General features: G+C 43.9%; 1 protein-coding gene across 1 annotated transcript in view; it reads left to right on the top strand.

Annotated features, from left to right (window-relative positions):
* The first annotated feature begins 3,334 nt into the window (after positions 1–3,334).
* Positions 3,335–23,245, top strand: part of PXYLP1 (2-phosphoxylose phosphatase 1) — a 60,709-nt gene continuing 40,798 nt past the window's right edge. The window contains exons 1-2 of the mRNA XM_030456599.1: positions 3,335–3,412; positions 21,245–21,376. Of these exons, the coding sequence (XP_030312459.1) occupies positions 21,298–21,376 (79 nt within the window). The 5' untranslated portion in view covers positions 3,335–3,412; positions 21,245–21,297. The remainder of the gene's footprint in view (positions 3,413–21,244; positions 21,377–23,245) is intronic.

Below are 23,245 nucleotides of genomic sequence, written 5' to 3'. Positions count from 1 at the left end.
CCAGAAGAGAAAAATCTGATGATACAAAATACTTCTTGCAATATGAGAAGTTCATTGGATGCCTAATGGGATATACAGGAGAAAGCAGATCAAGATAAGAGATAAGACTACTAAGTGAGGTGATGTGGTGGAATTGTGAATAATTCCAGGTCTCCTCCAAAGACAGTGGTTGCAGTTGCTCCCTGAAAGTATTCAGTTTATTGCATCTAATTTCATCTTTAAGATCCAAGTGTGTGGAGTTTCTGCACGGAAATTTTCAGGCTACTAAAAACTTTTGAGTACATAGGCTTTCCTATTATAAACATCATAATGGCTTTATCTCTAACAGTAGATTTCTATGTATAGACAACAATATTTTATTCTCCAAAGCAAACACATTCTGTGAAGAAAATTAAATCCTTTTATTATGATGAGAACAGATGGACAGTTCCTGAATCCCAAATTCTTTTTGAATTTCACTCTGTTCTGGATGAGGTAGAAATGTAGCTGCCCTGGCAAGTGTTCAGTGTCATGATAAGTTCTTGTTTCCATAGGGTGATAGTTTTTCCCTAAAGGATCTATTCTGTTTTCTGGGTAGAGGAATGCCAGATTTCTTTGTACTGAAATTGGGCACTGTGCAATCCTAACATGCCCTAAAGTGAACTGTTCCTTAGCTAGGGTCCCATAGTTTGTCTTCTGCTCTTCTGCAAAACGTTCTTTTTCAGATGGTCTGGTTTTCTTAAAGAAAGAAAATTATTATTATTATTATTGTTATTGTTGTTGTTGTTGTTATTATTATTATTATTATTATTATTATTATTATTATTATTATTATTATTATTTTGAGTCCATCATCAGCAAGTTTGCAGATGACACTAAGCTGGGGGGGAGTGTGGATCAGCTGGAAGGCAGGAGGGCTCTGCAGAGGGACCTGGACAGACTGGAGAGTTGGGCTGATTCCAAGGGGATGAGGTTCAACAAGGCCAAGTGCCGGGTCCTGCACTTTGGCCACAACAACCTCATGGGGAGCTCCAGGCTGGGCACAGAGTGGCAGAAAGGGAGCTGGGAGTCTGGATTGCCAGGAAGCTGAACAGGAGCCAGCAGTGTGCCCAGGTGGCCAAGAAGGCCAATGGCATCCTGTCCTGGCTCAGGAACAGCATGGCCAGCAGGTCCAGGGAAGGGATTCTGCCCCTGTACTCAGCCCTGGTGAGGCCACAGCTTGAGTCCTGTGTCCAGTTCTGGGCCCCCCAGTTCAGGAAGGATATCGAGGTGCTGGAGCAGGTCCAAAGGAGGGCAACCAGGCTGGTGAAGGGACTCGAGCACAGACCCTATGAGGAGAGGCTGAGAGAGCTGGGGGTGTTCAGCCTGGAGAAGAGGAGGCTCAGGGGAGACCTCATCACTCTCTACAACTCCCTGAAAGGAGGTTGGAGCCGGGGGGGGTTGGGCTCTTTTGCCAGATGACTTTCAACAAGACAAGAGGGCAGGGTCTCAAGTTGTGCCAGGGGAGGTTTAGGTTGGAGATTAGAAAGAATTTCTTTCTGGAGAGGGTGATCAGGCATTGGAATGGGCTGCCCAGGGAAGTAGTGGATTCTCCGTGTCTGGAGATATTTCCAAAGAGCCTGGATGTGGCACTGAGTGCCATGGGCTGGGAACCACAATGGTGGTTCAAGGGTTGGACTTGATGATCTCTGAGGTCTCTTCCAACCCAGCCAATTCTGTGATTCTATGGATCAGCTCTAATGTGAGGTGATGCTGGCAACAAAGAAAGCAGTGTCTGTATATTTGATGTGTAGCTGTCAGTTGGCAGGCCAACCACTGTGCTGCTGAGCATCTCTGGTCATGGTTATCAAAAAACAGCAGCTGGTAAAGGCTCCAGTCTCTCTGAACTGCAGGTGGATGATCACTTTCTGCACCATTGTACAGTTTGTTCATTAAACCTAAAGAATCATTTAATGGTTTGGGGTGGAGGGGACCTTAAGGATCACCTAGTTCTAACCTCTTTGCCATGGGCAGGGTCACCTTCCATTAGAGCAGGCTGCCCAAAGCCCCATCCAACCTGGCCTTGAATGCTTCTGGGGAGAGGGCAGGTTAATTCCTGCTTGTCCCAAAAGAAAACAAGCTGGAGAGCCACAGCATATTTCCAGGTGAAACCATTCCAGTCTATCAGAAGTATCAGTCTAGCTAGAAAAACATGCCCAGCATTTCTGTTGGGTGTGTTGACTCTGTGGATGTGCAGTGCCAAAGCAAGCAAATTTAGTTCCGTGCTACTATTTCCAGGGCAGTGACTACTGGTCACTGTGACCTTAGAGTAGAGGCCATGTGGATAAGTAGCAAAGCAGCCTGACAAGGCTCTTGAAAGCTGGCAGAAGTACCCAGATGCCAGTGGGAACCGCAGCTGTATGTGAAACCACCTGATTGCAACAAGAAAACCCGATAACCATGTGCCAGAATCACTGGTGAGTGTCTGGTGCAACCGCTTTGATCGTGTGGTATTTGGATGGGTTCTGCTTAGACACGTCAAGCTAGGTGTGTAAAGGGAATTAGGGTGTTCCCCAAATCTCTAGAATTAATTTTAGAACCTGCTTGAGGGATACATGAAAAATCAGTGTATTTGAAAGTTGATCAGCTTGCAAGATTAAACAAATGCTCCTGCTGGGGGGAACAGAATCTGCTCCTATGATGGGAAAGGCTGGGAGCTTCTTTGTTGGCATCAAATCCTGGCACCAGTTTTACAAGGAAATGTGTTTGTTTTATCTTCATATTGAAATTCGTGGAATTCTCCTTTGACAAGGACTTGACATTGGCATTTCTTACACAGGGCCATGATAACTGGCTGTGATTCCCGGTGAGAAGAACCTGGGAGCAGGGTCCCTTGGCATTAATGATTTCGCTCGGCTGCCTTAGACGGTTGTGCTGGGTCTCCAGGGCACCCAATGCCCACAGACGCTGGAAGCTGAAAACCGAGGCTTTGACGTGGGGGTCTGGGACAAGATGTCCGCAGCGGGTCCCGGAGCCTTTCTCCGGTCTCCCATAGCTACGGTCACCGAAGAAACCGCTTTCAAAGTGCTGAAAGGGACCGGCCTCTCAGCGGGCGGCCCGAGGGCAGCAACACGCCTCCCCTCTCCTCTCTACGGCCATCAGCGGGAGACGCGGACAGGCCGCGTCCGTTCCGCCCTGTCCCGCAGCCTCAACCGACGCGGGGGAGGAGATGAGGCCGTTCCAGGCCGGTCCGGTCCCGTCCGGTGCCTCCGCCCTCGTGGCGCGGGCAGCACCGCCCCACGGGCGGTCACTGCGGGGCGGGGCGGGCGCTGGGGGCGGTGCTGGCGGTACCGGCGGTATCGGCTCGTGGCGGTATCGGCTCCTGGCGTGCTGCCCATCCCAGCCGTGGCCCTGGCGTGGCGGCGGCAGCGGCTCCGGCCCCCGGACCGGGCGGGTAAGCGGCGGTGCAGGCGGGAGGGTTTTCCCGCTTGGCAGATGGGACGGTGCCCTGGGTTCGCTGTCGGGGGCGCTCGAGCCGGTGCCCCGGTACGACCCGGCAGGATCTGCGGTGCTTCCCTCCCTCCCTCCCTCCCTCCCTCCCTCCCTCCCTCCCGGTGAATATTCGGCGGCTCCCGCTGGAGGTCTCTGCCGGAGCCCGAGGAGAGAGCCGGGGTGCGGCCCGGGCGATAAGGAGGCGGCGGGAGCGGCTGCCCCGCGCCCGGCACCGAGGGTCCGAGTGCGGTTCCGCTTGCCCCGTACACCGGGACCCCGCGGGCACCCGGGCCCCGGGAGCAGCAGCGCTGTGGGCAGCGACAGCCCCAGCCGAGCTGCCCGGACCGGTCCGGCGCCGAGGGGGGTTCGGGGGCGGCCACGTGCCCCTGATCCCGTCTGGCCGTCTTTACGGCGCTTCGGCGGGATAAACTTTGCCTCCGGGATCGTCCCCGTTGTGGGCTCGATGTGTGTGAGCGGTCCGTGAGGTTCTGCGGCGTCGGACCTGGGGTCCGTGCGGATGTAGAGCAGGGCGGGAGCCTGGAGTGGGCTCCTTCGTCTCCCAGAGCCTGTGTGAGGACAGACCGGGTTCTTACTTATCAGCCTCGGCTGGAAGGTAACACCGAGCTGATGTGGAGCTGTGTGCTTCTGCCGTGGGTAGTAAGTACTTGGTCTACGGCTGTGTGTTGATACACTGGGGCTGGAGTGGAGTAACTTACTTGAATACATCTTTTTCTTTGATGTCTGCTGTGTTCAGTGTGTATGAGAGCAGTCCCTTCTGTCCTATGTATCTTAACCTAAATATTTGTAAATTCTTGAAGAGATTTGTTAGTTTAGTTCTTTGCTACAAGTTCCGGAGGAATAAATAATGCTGAACTTTTTGACAGGCATGAACCCCTCATCAGAAGTGTGTTTTGACAGAGAGATTGTCCTGGCCTTCATTCAGAGCGTTGCACTTAGGAAGAAGAAAAAAAAAAAAAAATCAGTGAAATTATGGTTTTTTAGTGCTAGGAAGTAAAGGGTTAACCGATGTATTTGTAAACATGAACTTGAATTTCTGAGCAGATCACTTTGCATAAAGGCTGGGATAAAGGAGAATGATAGGGTGAGAAGAGTAGGTGTGATGACCCACTAAGCTTTTTATTTGGCCTGGCATTGTGGTATGAATGAGCATCTAGTTCAGACCTTAGCTTTCCTCTTTTACAAACCTTACAAATGTTGTTTCATGTGGATAAAGAAACTCCAGAGTAAGTGGCTCTATCCTTGACTAACTGCAAAGGCTGTCACATGTAATAAGTTATTGTGCCAGGATTACAATGGTAATGGAATATTAAACCAACATATTTTGGCAGTAAGTAGCTGTAATGCGTATGCCCTGTTTTGACGTCTTTAGAAGGAGGATTAGCTCAGACAGAACTTGCAGTGGGAGGGTGTGAGTGGGATGAAAAGCTAAAGCTGCTTAATTTTAATCTTCTCAAAAAGGTAACTAAAAGTAGTGCACATGGTTAAAACATATGCTCCTCGCTCTAATGGCTTTTAATTGTAGTCCCTTAAATATTTTATGTAAACTCAACAGTGCTGAAGCATTAATTTTTATAAGTTTCAATATACACTGAAACAGCTCTGTGATCTGCAGAGACTTCCTCTGCAAAAAAAAAGAAGAAAAAAAAAAAAAGGAAGTATTGAGGAAGAGCAGAGTTTCTTTGAAGATCTAACAACAGCAGAGCTGTAGCATTGTGTTGGTGTAACTAAACCTCTGTATCCATACCTAGGTACCTAACCAGAAGTGTACTGCTGTACTCCTGGTTATACTTCAGGCACCTAGTTATATTCTTTTAGTTTCATAATTGTAAATTTGCTTTTCTCAAACAGCCTTCATTTGTCTGCCTGTGGGTTTTATTTTCTTGTTTGTTTTTTTTTTCCTTTTTCTTTTTTTTTTTTTCTTTTTTTTTTTTTTTTTTGGGGTGGGGTTTGGTTTCTTGGTTTGTTAGCTTTTTAGTTTAAAAAGGGGGCATCACGGAATGAGTGCACACAAAAGGCAGTGCTTCAGAGTGTGCAAAACTTGTGTCACTCATGAGGTTTGCTTTCTCCAGTGGTTTGCAGTAAGTGAAACAGTTTTGCAGATTTCTCTTCCCTCACGACCTCCTTTGATAAAAGAAACCTTAAGTGTCCTGAGAGGTTTATTATGTAGGTCTTTGTTCATTTAATTTCAAAATCTTATGGGAGACCTTTGAAACTAAACTTCTGTTGTGTTATTCTGGATGCTTTTTCTGATGAAGTTGCAACTCATTTATTTATTGATTAGTTATAAAAGGCTTGTATCTTAAGTGTATCTGCATATTATTGCCCTGAAGATGAATGATGAATTAATGCAATTCTAAGAGTGGCTTCTGTCTGGACTTATGGTCAGTTCTGTTTTTTTGCTTCTTCACCCCAAGTTTTTGTTCTATTTTAAGTAATTAAAAAAAAAAAAAGGCAATTAATATGCAAGAAATCAGCATGAGATGCTGGTTGCTCGCAAACATAAATTAGAATCATAGAATCACAGAATTGGCTGGGTTGGAAGGGACCTCAGAGATCATCAAGTCCAACCCTTGATCCACTCCCCCCGTGGTTCCCAGCCCATGGCACTCAGTGCCACATCCAGGCTCTTTGGAAAGATCTCCAGACACGGAGAATCCACTACTTCCCTGGGCAGCCCATTCCAATGCCTGATCACCCTCTCCAGAAAGAAATTCTTTCGAATCTCCAACCTAAACCTCCCCTGGCACAACTTGAGACCCTGCCCTCTTGTCTTGCTGAGAGTTGCCTGGGAAAAGAGCCCAACTCCCCCCTGGCTCCAACCTCCTTTCAGGGAGTTGGAGAGAGTGATGAGGTCTCCCCTGAGCCTCCTCTTCTCCAGCCTGAACACCCCCAGCTCCCTCAGCCTCTCCTCACAGCACTTGTGCTGGATCCCTTCACAGCCTCCTTGCTCTTCTCTGGACCCGCTCCAGGACCTCAGTCTCCTTCCTGAACTTCCTGAGGGGCCCAGAACTGGACACAGGACTCAAGCTGTGGCCTCACCAGGGCTGAGTACAGGGGCAGAATCCCTTCCCTGGACCTGCTGGCCACACTGTTCCTGAGCCAGGACAGGATGCCATTGGCCTTCTTGGCCACCTGGGCACACTGCTGGCTCATGTTCAGCTTCCTGGCAATCCAGACTCCCAGATCCCTTTCTGTCTGGCTGCTCTCAGCCACTCTGTGCCCAGCCTGGAGCTCCCCATGGGGTTGTTGTGGCCAAAGTGCAGGACCCGGCACTTGGCCTTGTTGAACCTCATCCCCTTGGAATCAGCCCAACTCTCCAGTCTGTCCAGGTCCCTCTGCAGAGCCCTCCTGCCTTCCAGCTGATCCACACTCCCCCCCAGCTTAGTGTCATCTGCACATTTGCTGATGATGGACTCAATCCCCTCATCTAAATCATCAATGAAGATACTGAACAGAACTGGGCCCAACACTGATCCCTGGGGGACACCACTAGTGAATTAAATAAGCTTAGGGATTAAATATTGAGCCAAGTGCTACTACATACTTTATGATGATTTAGATATTATTAGATTTATGGTTTGTGGTGGATGGTACAAAGGAGGTGGTTGTTCCTTAATTGTTCAAGAGTGTGGGGGTCTTAAAATGCCTTTAACAAAATGATGGAGGTGCTGTCTCAAGGATCATTGGGAAGTGCACACAAAACATGCAACCATTTCTTTAGGTTGTAAAAGAAATATTCTTTAAAAAAAAATAAAAATCAGTTAATATCACTTTACTGTGATCAGATATGGTTCATCCTAAGCAACTTAAAAGAGAATTTTTTCATTGAGCAAGATAAGAGTAAAAAAACAACATTTGCCAGGAGGGCTGCAAAGGAGGATGGTAAGTGTGTGATAATGTGCTGGGTTTCTGATGACAAAGGATTCAGAGCAAGATTGACAGGCTGTTTCCTCTTGATTAGGGTGTAAACTGGGCATTGGAAAGCTAAATAGCTGTAATTTCTTAAATATAACTGGGTTTTGGAAACTGAAATAATTAGGCTTATTTGTTCAAGTCACATAGTGAAAGATGTTGTTCAGAAATGTTGTTTAGAAGTACCAGACAGTGACTGTTCTCTGGCTGTTTCATCTGTAATGTCTGTAGACACCTTACACTTTTTCATGTACCAAGGATCAAGTCGGTTTCCCCCGGAAAGTTGTCACATGATTTAGTGGCTTCCCTTGTGAAAATAAATAAATAAGCACCCATAACTTTGTCTCAGTGTCTACTATGATGAATTTCACACTTAAATACACAGTGGAAGGTCCTGTGCTGTTTTCCTAATGCTGTTGGGATCTGGTGATAAAAGGAGAGCCTGTGAATACCTGGTGCAGTTTGTTGGTAATTATGATTTAAAAAGAATTGGATCTTGTGCTCTTCTGTGTTTTTCATGCTTTGTTCATCTTGCCTATGGTTTCACTGGTTGCCTGGGAATTAGATGTCTGAACACAGGCTTGCATTTCTGTCTATGAGGACTTTCAGGTACCTTCATGAGGATCTTCTTTTAGGCCAATACATTGTGGAAAGTACTTTGTGGACCTAAGCAACAAGAATGTGGGCTAAGAGCCTACCTATGCCTATTTTTATTTTGCCTTTTGCAGTAATAATTGTCCTACCTGCACCTTTGTGTTCAGGTTGTGTCCAATAGTAAGATGCTGTTTTGGGAGAGTAGCTGGTGTTTTGACAGGAGGATCAAGGAAGTAAAACAGGCTCTCCCTTTTGCCTACAGCAGAGTTGAAGGGAAGAAAGGGCAGCAGAAAAGGCTGACTGCTTGCTAATGCATCTTTGTAATCACCACTCTGGGGTTAGATTGCAGGAAGATGACAAAATTTATGATTAAAGTCTGTTTGGTCTCGTTTTTTTTCCTTTTTCTCTACTGTGGGATTCTAGCTGTTGGTGCTGCAAGGAGTAGCAGTTTAACCTGTACAGAGAAACTGAAGTTTTTGGGTTGGAAGGCAAGAAACAGAGGTGCATATCTGCCCTGTAATTTTCATTCTTTGTGGGTGTATAGAGGTGGTTGAATATGGAAGTGTTGGGTGACCTGATATGTGATGGTAGGATGGAATATATCTCATGTATAGGAGAGAAAATATCTTGAGATGAGGGTTAACATATAGCTTGAGCACAAAGATAGCATAGGAATGTAATCAGTATTGAAATGAATGTAAGCTCTTCCATCCTTTTGGCACAAACATTTCTAACACCAAGTTATTACACTGCTTGTTTTTCCCATGTATAGTTTAGATGATTTAGATCATTGAGTAGAATTGTGTTTTACTTCACAGAAAACTCTGAGTCATGGCAGATTACCAGATATGAAATGCTGTGGTTTAAAGTAAGCTGGAAGTATGGCTTGGTAATAGTTACAGGTGGAGTTGTGGCAGAGTTGATGGATTCAGGGTCTAGCAGTTTTCCAGAGGGTAGGGAAGAAAGGACCAGCCAAAGAGGGGATACAAGGGAGGATGGTGAGTGGGCTGAAGAGCTTGGAGTAATTAAGCAAGCTCTTACAAGTTAGTTAGAATCACCCCAAAGCCATTCAGTTTGAATCCTGTGAGCAAATCAACCTCATTGTGGGAACCTCTGACAAGTGTGGGTGTATGACCTTTGGGTCACCTTTCAGCAGTAGAATCCAGCAGTGCAGGCAGGTCATAAATGAACCCAGGATAAGATCATCTGGAATTAAAATAATGACAGATTTGGGAGCTCAAATCCATCAAACCTCAGAGGAAGGGCAGACACACAGATGAGAACGTTGTCATCTGACAGACCAACAGCATTTCAAAGACTGGGCAGGAATACTTTGACCCGGTGTGGGAAAATAAATATTTTCTTACATTTATGAACTTTCTTCACTGATCTGTTTATTCTACTCGGCTTCACTGGTTGATGACAGCCAGCTTTGAAAGCATCTGCTTGCTTTCAGAGCTAGTGCCAGAAGAAAATCTTTGGAGCAGAATACAAGCCCTGCCACTGGAGCAGAGGGAGAGGGGTTCCTGTTGAGAGGCACGTTCCAAGGTCTGTGTTGGAGATGGATGCAGAGGAAAGTGTTACAGTAGGGTAAGGTTGCTTAAGCAATGAAAACTGGAAAAAGTCAAAGCTTAACTAAAAGAGGTATAACAAACAGTTCAAGCACATTAACTGCTTGGCTTTTTGGAGCTGTGATGTTATCTGATCAGCCACTGGCTGTGATCTAGGTGTGATTAGGATCCATGCTGATACAATTAGAAGCAGATGGTATATCTCATTTTACAATTTTAAGTTGAAAATAATTACTCTCTGGCACTTTTTAAAGACTTATTTAATTCTCTGTATATTCTGGAATGGGTTTACTGCCAATTAAGATTCAGTTCTGGCCTGGAGCCATCATAATCATAATGTTTCTTTCTAAGTTTCATAATAATGTTTAAAAAAGTTGCTTGGTTTCCTTTAAGGAAGTAAAAGCACTTCCTTTGTTTTTATTTTTACTTTCCCTGCAGTTCAAAGAAGTGTATGACTTATCATTGCATAGGAAAAGGATCAGGTAAATGGAGGCATTCCTGAGGTGGGTGATGAAGAACTGAGCTTGAGACAGATTTTTGTGGATAAATTTTATTTTTCAATAATTAAATACATTTTATTTTGTAGATCATTTTATTTTCCCAGGGCCTCCAAAGTGACATGCTGGACTACTGGCTTGTTACTGACTTGAAGGTTTTTTTCAGATTTCTACAGAGTAATACACACAGCAATAGGACACTGACCTTATTTCCAACCCAGTGTCAATCAAGGACAGAGCAAAGCACTTACTGAGAAGATTTTGTGAATGGAGGCATCTCTTGAACTAAGGGTTTAAAATGATAAAAAACCCCTTGAAGTTAAGGACAGCTACACACTGAAATATTTCATGCTCGTATACACTTGCTGTTCAAGTGTTCAGTGAATCAAATGAGACCTATTAAACTATTATAGTTAGAAAACCAAATCCCAAAGCATGGAAATATTCAACAATTCCTAAAAGGAATATGAAGATAGGAGAAGAGGTACTAAGATAGGGAAGGAATTGCAGTAGTCTCTTCCATCCTTATGATTTTGGTGTGCCATGAAATCTGATTTTTCACAAAGGGGAGTGCTTTGTGATCCAAAGCTATTAAAGACTGTTTAAAGCTTTTTAATTTGGCAGCTTTTATTACAGACTGGGTTTTATTGATAGACTTAATACCCCAGTCAGACTTCTCTGTGACTTGAAAGGAAGCAGTCTGTGCTACACTGTGCTCTGTTCAAAATGAAGCTCCAAATTCAAAACCACATCAGGGTTTCTGCTGCACCCTGGGAGACCTTACAGTGGTGGCAGATCTCTGGGTTTCTTCCTCTTGAGTGAGGTGGTCATTCCCAGTCTTCATTTTGGTAATCTAAAATGTGTGGTTCTTTGGAGCTGAGATCTTTTTTTTTGTTTTTTTATTATTCATTTGAGTAGGTTTACAGCAGGTGGAGTATAAAATGAGTAGTTCTGATGTGCTGGGATGAAGGAAAGGTCTGGGAAGGGAACTGCAGGAGAAACTGATTCTTTGAAATGTAACAACAATGGACATGGCAGCAGCATGTGCTTGGTTTTAATGCTATTGCTAGTGGAACTTTCACAGGCTTTTTTTTTTTTCTGAAGTGCAGGGACAGGTCCTAAAATGTTTTATATATAGCAGAGAATCAATCTGCAGCAAATATATTTTTATAGAAACCCTGTTCTCAAAGCAGTGGTCACAGGCAGACTACTGGATGACCTAGAAAATGTGAAGATTTGTGTTTACATGGAGTTTCTCTGTCAGACTAAACCAAAAATATTTGTTAAATGTTTCAAAATGGTTTTTTCTTTGTTTTTGTTTGCTGCAGAAGGGAATACATCCATTAGAACTTTTAAAATAACAGCAGCATGGTGTGAATTCAGGTCCAAAGGAGGGCAACCAGGCTGGTGAAGGGACTCGAGCACAGACCCTATGAGGAGAGGCTGAGGGAGCTGGGGGTGTTGAGGCTGGAGAAGAGGAGGCTCAGGGGAGACCTCATCACTCTCTGCAACTCCCTGAAAGGAGGTTGGAGCCAGGGGGGGGTTGGGCTCTTTTGCCAGACAACTTTCAACAAGACAAGAGGGCAGGGTCTTAAGTTGTGCCAGGGGAGGTTTAGGTTGGAGATTAGAAAGAATTTCTTTCTGGAGAGGGTGATCAGGCATTGGAATGGGCTGCCCAGGGAAGTAGTGGATTCTCCGTGTCTGGAGATCTTTCCAAAGAGCCTGGATGTGGCACTGAGTGCCATGGGCTGGGAACTGCAATGGTGGTTCAAGGGTTGGACTTGAGGATCTCTGAGGTCCCTTCCAAACCAGCCAATTCAAAAAATTCAAAGAATTGCTTGTAACTAGCTGTAGTGAGAGCATATTTGGGCTTAGCATCTCATCTCTGTAAACTCTGAAGTCGGAAAGCCCCCAAAACCTCCTTGCTCTAGTTGTCTTTTCATTCATTCTTAAGTTTTGGTGACTTTTTTGTTAGACCACTTGTTTATAAATAAACCCAGCAGGATAACCTGGATACAATGTGTGTGATCACAGCATCTGTCCATGTTCCTTCCCTTGATGCATCCTACAAATGCAATCCTGGGTGTGTTATGCTTAAGAGCAAATTAAAACTTGGGTTCTTCTCTGAGCCCCTGGTGAGAAGTGATTACACAGAGAGAGCATCAGTGACTGAACAAGGATGGCTGAATGTTCTAAGCAAAAGAGAGAGAATGCATGAGCTGGCAAGCATGAATTTGGATGCTGACCATCACTTTGTCCTCTGATTTAAAAATGTCTAAACCTGCACAAAAGGAAAAACTAAAGGAGAAGACAGAGAGGTTGCAATAAAAATTCCATAATTGTTTTTATGTGCAATCCTGCATTTCCTCTTTGTTTCCTGTCAGAGGTAATTTAGCCTCTCCTAAGTTCCTTCAGACAGGGGCACAACATCTCACTGCTGTGGCTGGTGGCAACTTCGTGGTCTTAGAAATAAATAGTCTACAGAAGCTGGTAGGAGAAAAAAATCCCTCTGCCATCAGCTTGCTGCCAGAGCCTGGGCATGAAGGCAGCAAGCTGTCTCAAGCTGAACCTCCCAAGGGAGGGAAAGTGTTCTGGGGATAGGAGACTAAGTTTAAAATGTTTATTTTAAAGGGAAGGATGTGCAGGACAGAAATAATATTTTCGTGGCAGCTGCTCAGGTTTCTCTGGTACATACTGATAATTTTAAGAATAGCAGAGCGACTGGACAAGGAAAGGTGTGGTCTAAGACAAATAGCATCATCCCATGGCATCCCAAGGGTATTAGATGTTTACAGTGCCTTATATTTTTGCATATTTAATGCCAAATATCCTTCATATTTAAGTTAAATTATGCATTACTCTTTGTGCTAGGAACTACTGATTATATATATATCTAACTACTGATACCCTGTAGTGACTTCATGTCAAAAATGATTGTGCTTGTTCTTGAAATATGTGGTTTCAGTGTTTTGAAGTTGTATACATGTTGCTGAAGGATATCGAGGTCCTGGAGCAGGTCCAAAGGAGGGCAACCAGGCTGGTGAAGGGACTTGAGCACAGACCCTATGAGGAGAGGCTGAGGGAGCTGGGGGTGTTGAGGCTGGAGAAGAGGAGGCTCAGGGGAGACCTCATCACTCTCTACAACTCCCTGAAAGGAGGTTGGAGCCAGGGGGGGGTTGGGCTCTTTTCCCAGGCAGCTCTCAGCAAGACAAGAGGGCAGGGTCTCAAGTTGTGCCAGGGGAGGTTTAGGTTGGAGATTCGAAAGAATTTCTTTCTGGAGAGGGTGATCAGCCATTGGAATGGGCTGCCCAGGGAAGTAGTGGATTCTCCGTGTCTGGAGATCTTTCCAAAGAGCCTGGATGTGGCACTCAGTGCCATGGGCTGGGAACCACGGGGGGAGTGGATCAAGGGTTGGACTTGATGATCTCTGAGGTCCCTTCCAACCCAGCCAGTTCTATGATTCTATGATTTTTAGGTCATAGTGAGGATATTTCTTCTAAAAAGTGTTTTAATTGTCAGAAGTATTTGGATTTTGGAGTGTTTCCTCAAAAGGTGATTAGTGGTCAGAGTAGAGGTGAGGTATACATGATAGGTACAGCTGATACATCTGAGTAGTATTCTGTGGAAATGTGAAGAAAATTAAAAAATCCCACACTTAATGACCTTTTTAACAGCTCCCACATTTCTTCTAGTGACCTTTGTTTGAGAAAGCATGGGCATAATTTAATCAGAAAACTGACATACGTCTAAGGAAATTCCAGAAACTAGTAACATTTCTGAGCAGGTTTTATTTTTATTTAATTATTCAATAATGAGCTGGGTTTGCTGATTTAGAAATGCAGTGTTTTACAAGTAATGTGACCTATTTCTCAAAAATGCTTTTTTAAAAAAAAAATTATTTCTTTTATTTTTTTTTTAAAGAGTTCTCATTCCTTTGGGAAATTGAAGAATTAATCAAAATAACATTACAGATGGGAGCTTTATTACTTAGTGATGCTATGCAAAATGCAACTTTGGTGTTGCAGGGATCCTTTGTTAAGTTTAAACCTCTGACATTACAGTCAGCTGGAGGGGTGAGAGATTCCTCAGTGTGAGTATTAGAAGCACGAGGAACTAAGCAGGTGATGCTGATCAGAGAACTGGCTCTGCAGGATGTCCCTGTTTCCTCTCTGTTCCAGTGCTTGCCATAGATCTTTGTAGCACTGGCAGGTTTGGTGAGAACCACAAGATCCCAACCACTCTTTTTCATTCCAGCAGGAAAAAAAAAAGCAAAATCCTTTGAAGCACCAAAGAACAGGTTTGGCTTGTGTCACTTGCTGCCACAACTACTTTCTGCAGTTTCCAATTCAAGGGTTGTCATCCGTCTGAGAGTGTCTGGGGGCTGGATTTGTGGGTCTTAGCAAGATGAAAAGGTGCTGCCTGGGTGTCTTCTGCCAAGTGGCTGGGCAGTAATTTACAGAGCATCATGAGTTAAAGTGAAAGCAAATGCAGGAATCTGCATTGTAATTGTATCAGCAGCTGTCACCTTCCTTTCAGATGTCTTCAAAATAAGTTTTGTCAGAAAATAAGCCTGCAGGTGTAGATGAAAGATAAGATGCATCACAAAGCAATGACAATCAACAACTCTCTTCTTCAGTGTGGAGGCATCAGACTAATAAGGGGGTGTAGTGAGACAGGACCAGGTGCCCTGAGTTATTGATGAGTGGGTGTGGGTTCACCTGTGTCTGGCCTCCCTCCTGAGCATGTGCAGGAGCAGGGGGCCAATAAGAGAGCAGCTGACACCCACGGAGAGGGCTCTCACTCTTCAGTGAGGATGGAGAAGCCCACAGCTTGAGGAGCCCCAGGAGCAGGCAAGAAGGGGTAGATCCCAGAGCCCCAGGAACAGCCCTAGGACATCATCCAGGAATGGGCTAAACCCCGAGGCTTCAAGGAGCAAGAAGGGCTCCTCCTGCTACATCTGGTGGAGAGAGTCCACCTGTGCCTGATTAGGACAGGCACCTATTGGGCATGAGCAAGACCAGGGGGCCAGACACAGGTGAACCCACACCCATTCATCAATAACTCAGGGCACCTGGTCCTGTCTCACTACAAGGGGGTTTCTGTTTTTCTCTGGCTTTCTAAAGCTACCCCAGATCAGTCTTACACTGTCTGTAGGCTTTTGGCTCTCCCTCCAAGGCTGATTTAGAGATCTTGCTACAATATATGCCTCTGCTTTTGGCATATGGTTAGGTACAGGTGTAATTCTACCTTCCTCTATGGGCAAAGTCTCTGTGGCTCTTTGCTGTTTCATTGCAACCACTTTACTTGCTTGTATTTCAGGAGACAATGTCATTTTGATGTGCCACATCAGATAAATAAGTAATTTTATAGAGGGAGACTTTGAAGAGTACTATTGATTATTTATGGAGACACGCTATTTTAATCAAGTTAAATCCATTGAGGCTGCCATGGTGAGCCAGTGCAAGAATGTGCTTTAGCTTGGTGCTAGATAGTAAGTTTGTATTCTAGATACAAGTGATTTAGAGGATGTAACAGCATCAGGCAGTTGGCACAGAAGTTTGGCAGTGATGGTTTAGTGTCATGCGGAAACCTTACAAGTGCTTTGGAAGTATTGCCTTCAAGTTATTTTCAGGGCCTGACTTAAAATAATCAAAAGAAATAGTTTAGCTTGTCATCCCTGCAAAAAACACCATCTCTGTATTTTGCCTGGGAGGAGGGGGTGCTGGAGGGAGGCTCCGTGTGGAGCAATCCCCAGCTAGTGCTGAGCAAGCAGCAGGTTTGCCAGGCCAGATGCTCTGCTGGGAGCTACGTGCTGAGCCTGGGCTCTTAGCAGACATGTGGCTCTCCCAGCATTCCTACAGAATTCCTCACTTTTCCAGTGAAACAACCAAAACCAGAGAATGTGACAAATGTGACTCAGTTTTTCCAAGAGCCTAGCAGAGGCTTGGCTGGTTTCCTGGCTCCTTGGCCCAGCCTTCAAGCATCAGACCATTTTCACCCTCGTGGTGAAAATGTGTGTGCAGCAGCCCAGCACCTCAGGCTGCTGGCACTGCCTGGTGACATTAGCTAAGGGCCCAGAGTGCTGGAAACACTGTGAGTCATTCTGGCATGTTTGGGGAAGTGGAGACTTTTGGATCACAAGTTTAAGAGACAAAGATAAATTCTGTGGGTAGGTAGGTGTGCTGCAAAAGGTGCAGAAGTAGCCTTTTAATGAGCTTTGTGACAGAGGATGCTTTGTTGACAGCTAATGTGTGGCACACAATTACTGTTGGAGAAATCAGTTTGGGGTTCTGTAGGCTGTCTTTCAAGTCCTGTATTCAAAGAAACATGGGATCGTGGAATCATGATTACATTAGAAAGGGACCTTTAAGATCCTCAATTCCAACTCTTAACCCTGCACTGCCCAGTCACCACTAAACAATGTCTTCCAGTGCCACATCTACATCTTTTTAAAAATTCCTTCAAGGATCATGACTCCACCACTTCTCTGAGCAGTCTGTTGCAGTGCTTGATAACCCCTTCGGTGTTTTCCTAAAACCTCATCTAAAAGTCCCTTGATGTGCTTTGGAGCTGCTTTGGGCTTCAGCAGAAAAGCAGTTTGCAGGGACAAACCTCAGCTTCTGCTTCTCTGCTGTGCATAAGAAAGATGCTGTAGCTGGAATGCTGCTGTTTGCCTCTTCAGTAGCTTTGAGGTGATTCCTCACCTTTAAGAGAAGAAACTACTGACTTACCTCCAATGTAAAGGACCAAAGCTCTTTCCTGGGCGTTAGTGAGGTGTCTTATCAGTTGTTGATACAACTGAACTTTGGCCACAGAACACTTACAGTGTGGAGATGGCAAGGCTGAAGCATGACGTGCACTCTGGCCTGTGCACACAATAAACAGAAAAAGATCAGTATTTTCTAAACATCATGTTAGCAGCAGATCCTCTTACGATCCTGCAGCCTCTTGCTATGTGGTACAATGTTCTGCAGGCCCACAATGTGGCTGGCTGAGCAGTTTGGTTTTTGATCCATCTGCATATAAAAATAGTTTGGGGAGTAGATGAGGCTGGGGAGCTTTTTATTTCCCCTACCTCAGGCTCAGTTTTAGCTTTTCTGGCTTATAAATGCTCACTCCAGTGAGTGCTTGTGTGCTACTTTCCCTGGGAGTGCCTGGTGTGGTAACTCCAGGGAGGAGCAGAGGCTTCAGAACTGAGTCTTACATACATTCACCTGATCCTCAACAGCTTGCTATCAAGTAGGAGTCAAAGACTACTTGTACTGACAGGCTTTTACTTAACAGCTATTCAGTGAGCATTGTGCCTCTTTCTCATAGCACAACAACTTTTGGTACCAGACTGAAGAATATTTAAAAGGAAAAAAAATAAATCTTTCTGCCTTGCTTGAAATGTTGCATTTAAAACTGAATGTTAGAAACCCAATCTTGCAATCAATGTTTAAAGCTGATTAAGCTCTTTAAAATATTTTGCCTCTGTGAGGTGTGTATTATCTCCTTCCTTCCTTCCTTCCTTCCTTCCTTCCTTCCCTCCTCCTTCCTTCCTTCCTTCCTTCCTTCCTTCCTTCCTTCCTTCCTTCCTTCCTTCCTTCCTTCCTTCCTTCCTTCCTTCCTTCCTTCCTTCCTTCCCTTCCTTCCTTCCTTCCTTCCTTCCTTCCTTCCTTCCTTCCTTCCTTCCTTCCTTCCTCCTCCTTCCTTCCTTCCTCCTTCCTTCTTCCTTCACTTCCTTCCTTCCTTCCTTCCTTCCTTCCTTCCTTCCTTCCTTCCTTCCTTCCTTCCTTCCTCCTTCCTTCCTTCTTCCTTCCTTCCTTCCTTCCTTCCTTCCTTCCTTCCTTCCTTCCTTCCTTCCTTCCTTCCTTCCTTCCTCTTCCTTCCTTCCTTCCTTCCTTCCTTCCTTCCTCCTTCCTTCCTTCCTTCCTTCCTTCTCCTTCCTTCCTTCCTTCCTCCTTCCTTCCTTCCTTCCTTCCTTCCTTTCCTCTTCCTTCCTTCCTCCTTCCTTCCCTTCCCTCCCTTCCTCCCTCCCTCCCTCCCTCCCTCCCCCCCTCCCTCCCTCCCTCCCTCCCTCCCTCCCTCCCTCCTCTCCCTCCTCTCCCTCCTCTCCCTCCTCTCCCTCCTCTCCCTCCTCTCCCTCCTCTCCCTCCCCTCCCTCCCCTTCCTCCCTTCCCTTGTAATTTGTCCTTTCTGTGGCACCATTTTTTGTGCAGCAGCAGCACTAACGAGTGCAGACTGTGAGCAAGACCTCTTGTTCTTGAGAGGTTTTTAATAGATTTTACCCTCTCCTTCCTCCAAAGTCTAATTTTGCTTTTTCCTGTGGTTCTCCTTCTGTTCTTCCATCTGCTTGGTGTAGCTGCTTTGTTCTCTCCTGGTGTTTTGTGTACACTGATACTCTCTACCCTTGGCAGCTTTGTTTAGTATCAGTGGCTTAGTTTAGTTTCAGCATACCTTTCACTTGTATGTTCCAGGATGAGCTATGATTTTGTGAAACTGAGACTGTTAAAATAATTTCTTCAGCCTCTTTTTAAACCTTTATTGTTGCTTGTGCAGACCATTTGTGGTGCTATTGGCATTTTGGAAAACTCCTGTAATAGCTCCAGTTTCTTCCTTCTGGGAATCTCCGTTTTTCCACAGTTTTCAAATGCTGTAAAGATAGCTCTCCAAATAAAATGAGATGGAAAGACCTCAGTCTTGCACAAATCTCCATGCAAAATGCATTCCATTTTCTGCAAGCTTCGCTACCTTCATTTCTGTGACATCATTGCTTATACTCAGGCCCCCATCACTTGGTACTCCACAAATCACCTTGGGCCATTTCGTAGATCCCAAACACAACAGATGGAATAAGAAATTCAGTGATCCATGAGACATTTTTAAATATTACTGAGAAAATGAATTGGGGAAAAAAAGGATCTTATTTGTTGAGATTGTGATTTTACCTGGTTTATCAATGCCCAGAGGGAGAGATTAGAATCTTATTAAGACAGTTTTAAGACACAGAAGGGTTTTGATAGACAGATCTTTATTACATGTAATTACATGTGAGCCTTTTCATTCTCAAAAGGAGAAAAGAATCGGGAGATTTCTTTCCATGAGCAGATAAGTGTTAGGGCAAAAAGAAATATTGGTGGGAAAAAGCATTATTTTCTGTCAACATGTTTCATGTGTCATCAGGAGCAGCTCAGCCCAAAGGATCTGGGAATCTCTTAAGATTTCTTTTTAGTGTAACCCATTTCTTGCAACATGCTGTCAGTGCTACAAAAAGGCATCTCTTGCACATGAAAGCAGCTGCTTGTTTAAACAAAAAAAGTGTCGGGGGGGGGGGGGGGGAGAACAAACCCCACCCATCCCTGTTATAAAGCCACAGCTGTTTTCCAGTGGAAAGCAGGGCACTTCAGCAAATTCTGTACACTTTGGGATGTCATTTTGCAAGGAAAAGTGTGTGTTTTACTAGCTGTGCCTGCTTCTTGTTTGGGTAATACCAGAAGAGGGATGTTTCTTTTTCATTTGTCCTTTTTAAAAAAACAAATGTTTGCAACAAAGTGGTTGAGTTCTGAAGTTTGATTAAATGCTGTTGAATTGAAATGTATTTTATATATATATATTTGAATATATTGTTCTGATCCTTGTCTATACACTTGTTTAAAAATAGTGTTATTCCAGATATTAAACAGAAGTATTCCTGGTTGTCAGGGTTTAACACTGGCCTGGCAATTAAACCGAATAACAGACGCTCTCTATTAATCTCTCTCTCCTCCTTGATAAAGAAAGGAGAGAGAATAAGGGAGAGAGACTGATGGGTTGGGAACTAAACTACACAACTTTAATGAACAGTAATGATAAATAGGAAAAATTACTAAATCTATACAAATATACAGGAAAATGGAAACCACATTCCTCCCTCCTCTCCCCCAGTAACTCTCACGTCACCACCGAGGCTGCAGGGCAGCCCTGGGAAAGTCCAGGCTGGACTCCTGGAGTCGGCAGCAGTTGGGAGCTGGAGGCAGGAACACACAGATATGGGCTGGCACGGATCAGGAGCACAGGCAGAGGAACGGACAGAATCCTTCCAGGATGCCGGGTGAAGGAAGGGAAGCAGGAAATCAGGAAATCCAGAAGTCTGGAAATCTAGAAATCTGGAAAAGATCTGGCTCGGCCCTCGTGATGCCTCAAATTTATACTGAGTATGAGGTGTATGGGATGGAATCCTCTGTTTGGTCAATTCTGGCATCTATCTTGTCTGTTCCTCCCCAAAGGAGGGCTCAGGTGGGACCTCTTTATCCTCCTGGACAGTAAAATGTTTTCCTCAGAGCTGAGCAGTGTCCTTGGCTCTGCACACCAGTCTCTAGCAGTAACTATAAACATCAAGTGTTATCAGTCCTAGAAGCACACACTGTCTGAGAAACTTGCTGTTAATTTCAGCAAGTGCAACTACTTACAAGAGACTCAGCTAAAAGCAAAAGTACAAGACAGAAAATCACCTTTATCCTGGCCCAAACCAGGACACTGGTGTTAGTCTTAACTGAAGTCAGTATACCTTTTCATACTCTGCATTGTGTATTGGGAATTTTTTTTACTCTTCATTCTATCATTAAAAGTGCTCTCAGTTTAGAGAAGTTAGAGTAGTTAATATTTACCTGTATTGAAAAATGTCTGTGTGTGTGTGCCTTTAAAAATGTTACAGGATTTATTTTGTCTCTAGGAATGATTTACCATATTCCTCTTGAGAGCCCTTAAGTATTAATCATAGAATCATAGAATTGGCTGGGTTGGAAGGGACCTCAGAGATCATCGAGTCCAACCCTTGAACCACTGTTGTGGTTGCTAGACCATGGCACTGAGTGTCCAGTCTCTTTTTGTTGTGATTTGCTTTGAACAACAGATGCTGGTTCAAGAGCTGTTGATCATGTTATGACATGAGCATTACCTGTGTTAGCAGGAGAAAACTTAATTTTACAGGAAATGACATATTTTTTTCTTACATGAAAGTTCTGTCAGGTGGAAAGACAGGCTATTTCATAGCTAAAGTGAAGACAATTTATTGATACTCTTGTTGCCAATGTGAATTGCCTCGTGCTTTCCTTTCAGAAATAAATTTATACTGGTTTTAACTTTATATTATTGATTTTTTTTTTAATTTTTTTTCCCTATAGCTGGTGCTTGCACAGCTGAAATGTATTTGCTAATATTTTGGGGTTTTTTTTGCAGGAAACATTGATGTATGAAGATGAAACCATGAAGAGAAAGCAGAAAGAATAATAATGCTTTTCCGAAACCGGTTTCTGTTCCTGCTGGCTTTGGCAGCCTTGTTGGCCTTCTTGAGCCTCAGTCTACAGTTCTGTAAGTGTCCTCCCCTTTTGTTTTCTACATATAGTGGTCTCTAGGTGCAGTTAAAAATAGTCATGCTTATGTGTTGTGTAAGCTTTCTTTCTCTAGTAAATATTTGTTGTTTTAAATAAACGTAAGAATAAAAATAGGTTTGTGTGCTACATAGCTACCTAGAAACTCTAGAGACTTCAAGTCAGGCTACCTCAAAAAAACCCTCAAACAAATGTTAATTTTGTTGTGTAATTAAGTAATTGAATGTGATTGAATCCTTCCGTGAACACAGCCAAAACAAATTTGAGTAAAAACTGCTGCAATTCCTATTTCACATTGCATCAGACCAGATGGGATTGAGAAAACTGCTGTGAGAGGATTGAGTTTTGGAACTTCTCCTTATTTGCACCCTTGTGTTAGGAAACTTTAAACAGTTGAATTGGCTCATCACAAGAGTCTGGTTTGCTTAAGAAAAGTTAAATCATGTTGTTCTTCAGAGCAATTAATCGTGGGTTAGTCCAGAGAGCTGTCATTTACTGATGACTAAGCAGGATTGAATGCAGTTTACTGTATCTTCACAACTGAGCATTGCCCTGATTTGCTAATTTAGTGTCCTACTAATACACAGTGAGGAAATTAATTGCTATTAGAAGGCAAGGAAAAATGCATAACTGTAGTATGGGATGACATTCCTTGGGTTTGTCTTGCATCCTGTTGTAAAATCAAAGGGCAGTCCTCTGGCCTGTGCTGTTTTGCACTGTATAATGAAAAAAAACAGAACCAGAGGGTTAGTTTAGATTACAACCTTTTTTTTTTTTTTTTTTTTTTGCATGGACAACTGAAAATAAACAGGGGGAGGGAAAGAAACTTTATGTTTTTGTGTTATTTTTTGTGTGTTCAAGCTCCTCTGCATGTAATACTGGGACCTGTGGCTCCTTATTGCTTTTTCAGCCTCCTGTGGGTCCATGCTGGTGAGTCTAAAAGCAGCTTCTTTAGCCCATTAGACTTTCTAGAGCTTTTCCCTTGATGTTATATGGTTGGTTATGAATTGTGTATAGGCTAAAGGTCCTAGAGGAACTGCTAGTGAAATATGAAACTGAATTATTAACAAAAAAGAGCTTTATTTAGAGATGAGGAGGTAGGCTTATAGGAGAGTGAATCACATTTCATCAAAAGAGGAAGATATTTAAAATTTAATTAGAAGGTAACATTTGTGCAAGAGCAATTCTAGGAGATAGAGATTGTTTAAGGGGTGCTTTAACATGCACTTAAGGTACAGCAAGCACCATCATGAAGCTCAGTGCTAATACTGAAATGCAAGCAGGAATTTTTAGATGAGAACTGCAATACAGGTAATCAGGAACCAGGTATTTTAAGGCATACTGGTTGCCCTATATTTTAACTTCTGCCAGCTGTGGCTTGTAAAGAAATTAGCTTAAACTCAGAGCAGAGGCCATGTCTGAAGCAAAGACAAAACCCCTCTTCTTCTATCAGTATAAAAACCACCTGGAGTTTGAAGAAGTCAGCTCGAAGTCTTAAAGCCAGAACCAGTTTTTCCCCTCCTACCAGAAAGCATTCAACTACCTGTGAAGTTATATTGTTGTGCTTGATGAGCTGCTTTCCAATCAAGCATAGCTATAATTTTTTAGTTCCTGAGTAGTTTAGCAATAAGTAAGAAAACACTTGATTCTGAACTTGAGCTTTTAATGAAATGGGCATGCAAATATTTAAGGAAATACCTGCAGTGGGAAGTTAATGCCAGTGTAGTGTCAGTACTGCCTTAGAGCAGAATGTTTGGTCAGTGTTCTGGGATAATACAAATACATAAAATTGTTGTTTTTATAAAACTGAACCAAGTACTGGCACCTGGTGACCAACAAGCTGACTCAG

Source organism: Calypte anna, chromosome 9, assembly GCF_003957555.1.
Source record: "Calypte anna isolate BGI_N300 chromosome 9, bCalAnn1_v1.p, whole genome shotgun sequence".
Lineage (NCBI taxonomy): Eukaryota > Metazoa > Chordata > Aves > Apodiformes > Trochilidae > Calypte > Calypte anna.
The sequence above is the reverse complement of the archived record's forward strand: the minus strand, read 5'-3'. Positions and strand labels throughout refer to the sequence as shown.